Below are 9,364 nucleotides of genomic sequence, written 5' to 3'. Positions count from 1 at the left end.
TTGATACACCATTTATATGCTAGGGGCCATCTGCAATAAACATTGAAAGCAGTATCATACCACTTTAAACAGTCATGCCTTCCTCCAAGGAATCCTTGGAATGGTAGTTTGTAACAGGCGATGAGAGTTGTCCGGAAACCCTTATTTCTCCTCACAGAGCTAAAATTCTTAGAGTGGATTAGCAATCCTTCTGTGAGGGGAACAGGCATCCCCTAACAATGTTAGCACCCTTAACAAACCACAGTTCCTAGAATTCTTTAAAGAAGCCATGACTGTTTAAAGTGGTGTCATACCTTAGTTCAGATGGCGCCTAGTAGTATCAACTATATTTACTTGAACACAGGAGACTAACATTAGTTTACAAGCATGGCCAAATAAAACTTTTGCCGAGCCATTTATTCCCCACAAAAGTGAAGAGATGTTTGGAAACTTTCAGGGGGACAGGCCAATTCTCCCCCCCTCCCAGCCCTGTTTCAAAACTGGGAGCGAACTGGGCTACAAGAAAATTGCTTAAAACAACAGATCACAGCAAGGTAAGGTGGAGGAGGAGTGGGTTCCATTCTCTTTCCCTGTGTGTTCTTTTTTGTGTAATGAGTAGACTTCCCCCATACGAGCCCTCCTGGATCAGGCCAAAGGCCCATCTAGTCTAGCATCCTGATCTCAAAGTAGCCAACCGTATGCCTAGAAGCCCTCAAGTGGGACATGAACACAAGAGCACTCTCTTCACTTGTGATTCCCAGCATGCTGCCTTTGACAGTGGAGGCAGTATAAACACACACATTACACTTTTTATGCGTAGGGAAAATACATGTGGCTGCCATCATGCTTAGTTTGTCTCTTAGTGAGCTATGATAGATTTGATCCTTATTATGGCAAAGAGCCATTTGTTACCATTATTGCTTCAGAAATGGTAACCCTGGTTGTCTGGCATCAAGGCATACAGGTAGCATGAACTGATGGAAAATAAATGACTGATCTAAGGAGGGAAAACTATAGCCCCACATCCTAAATATTTTACTGTGGATTGTATTAGGAGGACTATAGATGTATCACTTTTGGTCTTTTTTGTTTTAAGGAATCTCCTGTATTCTTAACTGCTGAAGTCAGGTCTTTGCAGAGGTTTTCAGTTTTCACTTGGATTATTCAGAATGAAAAGATTCAAACCTATATTCAGATGAGGTTCCACTTGTTCAAGCAGCAGTGTGGATCCATGCAACTGTTAAAAGGAAAGACTTCATTTAATTGTGTGTGTGTGTTCCCTATTATAATAGCACACTAGAATCAAAATAACCTTTAAAAACTCCAAACCAAACAAGTATGCCCTCAACTTTCGGTCACACCTATAAAAAGTGAGCCCTATCAAAAGTATTAGTTAAATTGTTTGTCAGTTAAACTGCGTCAAGATTACAAAATAAAAAAAAGTTTGTGTGGACTAAGCAAAAATAACTGTCCTGTTCCTAAAAGAAGTGGGAGAAAATCCAGATTTGATGGCAAAAGTAGTGATCAGTCCAGCCTTTCCCAACCTTTGGGTCCCCAGATATTGCTGGACTGCAGTTCCCTTAATTCCTGACCATTGGCCATGCTGGCTAGGGCTGATGGGAGTTGTAGTCCAGCAACATCTGGAGACCCCAAGATTGGGAAAGTCTGGATTAAACCTTCCAAGTGAAGTGTGTGGAGGAATCCCATCAAAGAGGCCTGTCCAAGATAAAATTGTATTGGCCTTTTGACAATGGAAGTGTAGCTCATCAGATTGAGCCTACTACTGTGCTTGGGCATGGCCTTGTAGGACTGTCACAAATTAAAGGTTCATTTATATGAAGTAGAGAGACTGTGCCTAAAACAGAAGCCTGACATGCAGGGATGCAGAAAGGGAATCTTCTGGTATGTAAAAATGTAGCAATGAGGACCATTGTGTGCTGCTTTGATTCTGCTGGCCATGGATTTGCTGAAAGCACTGAGCCTTGGCCCATGAAAAGGGCTTGAGTGACTGTTGGAACTTCCACAACTCTAACCGTCTTGGAATCTTGAAGGGCTCCCTCCATCTCCATCTCATGTCCACTCCTGACTGACTCACTTCGCAATTAAAATGTATGTTGGTTCTTCCTAGTCCAGTGTTCCCAGATGCAGCAGAAATAATTGTGTTTACTGTGTGTGTTTGTTTGTTTTAAAATTAAAGAGGATGTTGTTTGTTTCAAAATTAAAGAGGACATTTTCTCATTTATGGCCCAGCTGGCTTGTGTGGCTGCTCGATTTCTAATGCAACACTTTGAACAATCCTTGCGATTTTAGGTAGGCATTAACACCCTGTCCCCGCACTGCCCACCCCCTGGGGAAATATCACTTGTCAAAATTCTTTTGGCTCTCCTCACACCACCATAGAGGTTTTGAATCATTCACTGAGAACGTAGGAGTTTATGACTTCCCCTTCTCCATTCCAGTCCCCAAGAAATTTTGTTGCTCTTACTGAAACTGTTTTTGCTTACCTCATAAATCTCCAGTAACATTTAAAAAAACCCAAAGTATTGAAGAGAAGAATAAAGAAGAATTATGGGGGCATTCTGTACAAACATATGCAAAATGAAAAGAAATCTTTATAGAAAATCATTTTGTGCTCTCTCTATCCCCTTTCTTTCTCTCACCCCACTTTTTCCCTCTCTTATTCAGCCTTTCCTACTTTCTCTTTTTGTTATGCTTCGAAAAGGCTCAGTAAGAAATCCATCATTTTTATTTGAGATGAATGTTTACAGAGGAGTTGAAATTTCAAAGGCTATGCTGAAGGGAAGGGCAGGGGAGGATAGGAAATTAAGTGGGGATGAATAAACATACATGTGATAAGTTGCTTAAAATTAATTTTAATGTACTGGTTAACCAGTATGTACTAAACTCGATCTGCTATGTATTTTGGAAAGTTGTTTGTTCTCTATGCATTTGGACACCTCTTAAGTTATCATAACCAAATGTAGGGACGGGCAAGAAATTTGATTAAGTTGTATTTCACTTTCCAAAAAACTATGAGAAAAGAAACATAGCCATCCACCGAAATTCACACTTATGCTAATTTTGTAATTCACTTTGCCAAACAGTGTTTACAAAAATTCATATGTTAGGGGAAAGTGTGCATAAATATGAATATATCGGTGGGAATGACATACAAAATGCATTATATGATGAGACATTGTTTGCAAAAATGTGTACATTAGTCAAAACTGTCTATAAAATTGTGTTTATTAGGAGAAATTCTCAATAAATGCTAGAGTACTTTCATGAGGATTTTTTTAAAAAAGGCAAATTGCTGCAGAAATGTTTAAAAGTGAACTTAAGATTGGAAAAATGAGAAAGTGAGAGAACAGACACTGACAGATCTTTCCATCCCTCACCAAATTTTGCATGATGGTTCTTGAGATCAAGGTTTTCATCTATGTTGGATACAGTTGGATGCCATGGCAGACTGAACCTTTCAAAACTGCAATGATTTTCATCACTGATTTCAAAACTGCACTGATTTTTTTGGTTTCTTAGAATTCCCAAGCTATGCCAGGTATGATGCTTACTAAAATATAAAGTTAAATATGTCCTCAGATACTTTGCCTATACAAAAAAATCTACCTTTGGGTGCTACTGGGTGGCAAAAGTGCAGCAACTAAGAGAATGAGATGTGAACCAGGAAGCTTTGGAATCAACTTTTGCTTCACCCTTCAACTCACTAGGCCGCACACCACTATTTTTTAAGTCTCAGGCCCCCAATTTGCAATGCGGGTCTAGTAACACTACTTCTTCAAAGGTCCACTGTACAAATTACCGAGATAAGCCTGTTAAACACTAAGAAATGCTCTATCCCAGAGTGGGAAACCTGTGGCTCTCCAGATGTTATTGGATTCCAGCTTCCATCAGTCCTAGCCAGCCTAGTAAATGGGCAGGAATGATGGGAGTTGTAGTCCAGCAACTTCTGGAGTGTCAAAGTTTCCCCATTCCTGTTTCTACATTCTAAATATCATTGCGGATGCTAAACCATTCCTCTTCTCATTTACAGATCCAATGTCACTAAATGAGGAGATCACAGAGACCAAAAGCCCTTCACCCAAAGCTGGCACAAAAGATTTGCACCAGACAATAAGAGCCCCTGCTGCATCTCAATATTCCACGTGCCCTCTCTGTTTGAGAACTTTTGGCAATATGCTGTATGTAAACCCCTGTTTACATAGCTTCTGCTTTTCTTGTACACAGGACTTGCTAGAAACCAAGGCAGAATGTCCTTGCTGTAAGAAACCTTTCCATTCTGTTTTTCACCCTGTAAATATCAAAGGATGCTCTAAAGACCTCCCATCCCCAAGGCACCCCAAAGGAGATTCTCCATCCACCAAAAAGCATCCCAAAGAAGAACATGTTTCCTCACATTCCAAAAAGCACATGGAAAAGCGTCCTTCTTTACCTTCCAAAAGTCAGTCTGGAGAGCACATCACTTTGCCTCGTCTTAGGGAAGAAGACCTTTCCAGGCCTAACCTAAAGAGACCTCACAGGCCTTCCTCTTTTAAATCTCCTGGAAAAGACAGCCCATTCCTAAGTGGATTCACAAAACATCAGGCCCGTCATGAGTGCCTACATTTGTCTATCTTGGGGAAAGTGCTAAATTCAGACCATATATCCACAGAAGTAGTGGATGAAACTGCATTCAACTCTCCCCCAGAATTGATGACGCCTAGAGACAATGAACAAGACAATATTCAGTATAGAGCAATATCTGCCAATTTGTCTAGGCCAAACTTTCTAGAAGCCACATTGTTGATTATTTCTTCCGGGGCCATGTTATTCATATGTACTTACATCTATTTAAGTTTAGTCCTCTTGCATAAATAATAAAAGCCAGTTAGATTTCTTTGTGGAAATATCAGACTCTGGGTGAGAGCCAGAGAATGCAGGGAGGGGAAGTTAGAATAATTAACTTTCTGAGAAAACATACCCTGATATGCAGTTGATCCTAAGCCTCTTCACATTGTGTTTTTTAGGTGTACATCTAAACCATATGAATGTGGCAATCCAGGTATTTGGATACACATGTAACATACACCATTGTTGACATTGAGCCAGGGTTGGCTGCAGTTCTCTGTTCAGTGTACGCTCAGTGGCAAGCCCCTCCTCCCTCCAAGCATTTGACGAACATCTCAGTAAGGTCCTTCTTCAAATGCCATCTTAAGGAGAGGCCAGATTAGCATCCAAATGGACGAGACCTTTCTCTATAGCAACCCCTGGTACATTGGGACTCTCTGCCCAAAGAAATTCATATGGCCCCACTCCTTACTGTCATTTTGGAGGCAGGAAGGGCTTCTTCTTTCTGAAAAGCTTTTTGCTGCATCCAATACTGTCTGCTGGTTTCAGATATTGCTGCTGTTTTACTGTTGATTGCTTTTTGTTAACCTAGTTCACTTTCTTGTATATATTGCTCTTTAATTTGCACACTACTTACTTACAGAGGGGTATGACATTAAAAAAAACGGAGAGCAAACAAGCAGGGCTGGCAGATCAACCACTGCATCCCAAACCCTGTTGTCTCAGACTAGCCAGGGCAGGAGAGGTGGTTCTTTATTTCTTTTCATTACGCCAGTTCCAATCTAGCTTTGGTGGGGAGACAAAGAATTAAGCTCCTGGGGGGATCCACAGGGATCTGGATCCAGTGGATCCAAATCCACCGGCACTATGCACCCAGCATGCTTTCTACTTTCTACCATTGGGCAGCAGGGCCTGCCTGGGCCTTGCCCTTGGCACTCCTTTCCACTAGTGGAAAGGCACCACACACAATCCTAACCACCCCCACAACCATCAATGTTTGGGCAGTGCTAGGATTGCACTCTAAATTAATCTAAGTAAAGAAAGCCCTACCTTGCCCCGCATAAAAACAATCCCCATATGGGTAATCATGTGCATAGCTCTAAATCTGGTGTCCCTACCATGCTGCCCATGGGCACCATGACACCTGCAGATATTTACTTTGGTGGCCTCCTGCCTCTCCAAATGTAATTTTTAACTTTAGCCTTTTGGGTCTTTAGGTGTTTGTGGGTTGGTTGGCATATTGCTTTTCTTTTTTTACAGGTGTGTTTTATTTACTGGGGTATAGATGTTTTTCCTGGCTGCGGGGTGGGGGATCTGAGCATCACCAGTTTTTCTCCTGTGAAACTGTTATTTTGTGATGCCCACAGCAGTTTGTTAGATTTCCAAATGTGTCCCAGGTCAAAAAAAGGTGGGACCCTTGCCCTGAATATTCTAGTAGAACTCAAAATGTAAGCAATTCAACATCCATAGGCACGGACACACACACAGAGTTGGGAAGCAGCCTCTAAATCCTCAGAGGTGTTTAACAGTAAATCTGCAATCCTTTTATTTGTGTGTTTTAAATTATGTCCCACTTTTGTTCAAAGAAACTAAAGCTGTGAACAATAAATATGACAATTAAGAACATTTAAAATATATTTAAAAAGCAAAGCAATCAGCAGAAGTGTCATAGCCCCATCACAGCAGCAGAAAGCAAGCCAATATCCACAATATCTCATAGTCAGTTTCCCCAAAACTCTTCCTGAGAAAGCCATGTTTTAGCCAATTTGTGGAAGACAATTATGGGTCCAGATGAGTTTTTCAGGGGAAGGCATTTCTGGTAGTTGCTATCACTAGTGAGAAGGCCCTGCCTGTTTTGGCCACCCATTCCATCATTTAGCAAGGAGACATGGAACAGGGCCTCTGAAGATGAGCAGAATGCATATGAAAGAAAACAGTTCTTAAGGAATTGAGGTCCCCATTCCTTTAGAGCTTTAAATGTAAAGGTAAAAACCAGAGCTTTGAAGTAAGCCTAGAAACAAATAGGCAGTCATTGAAGATTAAACAACACTTGAGTTATATGCTCCATCCAGTCAGTCCCAGACAACAGTCTAATAGTACCATTTGGGCCAAACTGAATCTTGAATCTTCCCAGATGTGTTTCAAGAGCAGTCACACATAGAGAGCACTACACTAGTCCTGTATGGAAGCCAACTAAAGCATGAATGACTGTGGCTAGGTCTGTCATCTCAAAGAAAGATGCCATACCAGCTGATGATGATAAAATGCACCCTAAGTCACCACCATCATTTGAGCATCCAGATGCAGCCCCAGCTGAAAGAGTATCCCTGAATGGCATATTTCTGTCTTAAGGTAAAGTCAAACCCATTCAAAACAAGCTGTACACCTATTGCCAGAACTGGTTCCCCACTCCACCAGCAGTACTTTTTTATCTGGATTAAGTTTCAGTGTTTTCCCAGATCCAGTTACTCATAGCTGTTATGGTTTCCACTGCATCCCTAGGATCTGGTGAAAATGGGAGATAGAGTGGAGTATTGTCAGTGTACTGATGACATTTCAGCCCAACTCTTCAGCTTGGAAAAGTTACTTTTTTGAACTACAACTCCCATCAGCTCCAGCCAGCATGGCCACTGGATTGGGCTGATGGGAGTTGTAGTTCAAAAAAGTAACTTTTCCAAGCTCTGCTTCAGCCAACATCAGCAGTTCTATGTAGACACTGAAAAGCTTAAGGGAACAAGATGGAATCTTGTGGCATCTCATAAATTAATGGCGCAAGGGAAGAAGTGTAGTTCACATCACCACAATCTGGGATCTAACCTCCCAGAAATGACAGCAGCCATCTAACTGTGGTCTTTTTCATATCCGTTTATGTGAGATGGTCCAGAAGGATACCATGGTTGACGGTGTGAGAGATTCAGGAGAATCAACAGGGTTGCACTCCTTCTGACCATCTCTTGGTGAAACTCATTGATCAAGACATTAAATCAATGGGACTTACTTCAGAGGAAATTTGCATAGGCTTGGGCCACAGACATGAATATAAAATGGCAGTGAGTTTTAATAGCTGAAAACAACTATATGCCTTATAGGGATGGGTGAGGATTTTGATTCAGTTCACATTTCAAATTCACACTTTCCAAAATATGAGAACTAAAGTATAGCCATCCTTCAAAATTCACACTTATTCAAATATTGCAACATAGTTTGCCAATGCTTATAAAAATGCATATATTACGGGAAAGTGTGCATATAAATGAATATATGAGTGAAAATAACATGCAAAAATGCATTATATGATGAGAAATGGCTTGCAAAAATGTGCACATTAGTCAAAACTGCCTACAAAAATGTGTTTATTAGGAGAAATTCTCACTAAAATGCTGAAGAATTTTAATGAAGATTTTTTTTAAAAAAACCACAAATTGCTGCAGAAATGTGGAGAACTGAACTTAAGACTGGAAAAATGAGAAACTGAGAGAACTGAAATTGACAGATCTTTCCATCCCAATTCCTTGACATTTTTCAGATCTAATGCTTTTCAAGCACAATTCGTAATTTTAAGAAGCTTGTAAAAGAAATTTAAAATTTAGGATTAGCAACTAACCCCATACTTAATTTAACACCCTTTCAGGTGCATTCATTTGCCAAAACGATGGTCATTGCTGATCTTTGGGGGAATAAGACTGGAAAGGTGCTGGGCTTTGAGGAGAGGGAACTGGGAGTAGGCTAAAAAGGGGACTGAATTCGAAAAGTAGAGACACAATGAATTGGCTGCCACAGAGATTTGGGGTCACTACTACAGTTGTCTGAAAGATTCAGGTGACAGTAGAACTGTCAAGTTACTAAATACTGGAGATTCTTTTCCTGGAAGTGAAAAACGCCATGCATGCATTTAAGGCTGCAATCCTTTGCATGCTTACTTGGTAATATATCCCACAGAAGGATTTATCTCTGAACAAATATGTATAGCATTGGAGTGTTAAAAAGAAAAGTGGGGGGAGGGAAGCTGTTATTGTTCTGAAAAGTAATTCCCACCCAAGGTGTGTTTTGTACAAAATGTTTTCCCTGATGCTACATAGAATACAGAATTGTTCAGTGAGTCACAGACAACAGCATGGATCGCATTATATTCCACAAAAGGAAAGTGAGGAGAGGAGAGAACCAAAGAATAGCCTATTCCAGTGTGTCTGAGCTTCCTTACCCAGTAATATCTTGTATTTTCTAGCAGCTGCAACTGCACCTGCTAGAAAAGGCTGAGATGATCGTCTTGCTACAGACTATTCAGCTGCTCATTCCAGGCAGCCAGCAAATCATTTGCCTCAGTGTACATCATCACCTTTTTAGGCCAAAGGCAGTGATTTTTATTAACATATTGAGTTGCTATATTTATTATTAGTATTATTTGTAACTAGGGCCCAAGCTATATGAGGTATGAGGAGCTACACTATCAGTCTCCTCACAGCTTAATCCCCCCCCATTTGCAGGGGGCTGCAAATTTGATTGAAGCAACAGCAGGAAGGAGAGAGTGTCTAATTCTTTC

At 40.7% G+C, this 9,364-nt stretch overlaps 1 protein-coding gene across 1 annotated transcript; it reads left to right on the top strand.

The window, feature by feature from the left end:
• The first annotated feature begins 4,035 nt into the window (after nt 1–4,035).
• On the top strand, nt 4,036–4,854 carry LOC133376818 (uncharacterized). The gene has a single exon (XM_061609614.1). It carries the CDS (start codon nt 4,036–4,038, stop codon nt 4,852–4,854), a length of 819 nt encoding a protein of 272 aa, XP_061465598.1.
• Nucleotides 4,855–9,364: the final 4,510 nt, after the last annotated feature.

Source organism: Rhineura floridana, chromosome 1, assembly GCF_030035675.1.
Source record: "Rhineura floridana isolate rRhiFlo1 chromosome 1, rRhiFlo1.hap2, whole genome shotgun sequence".
NCBI lineage: Eukaryota > Metazoa > Chordata > Lepidosauria > Squamata > Rhineuridae > Rhineura > Rhineura floridana.
Note: the sequence above shows the minus strand (reverse complement) of the source record. Positions and strands in the feature narration are given on the sequence as shown.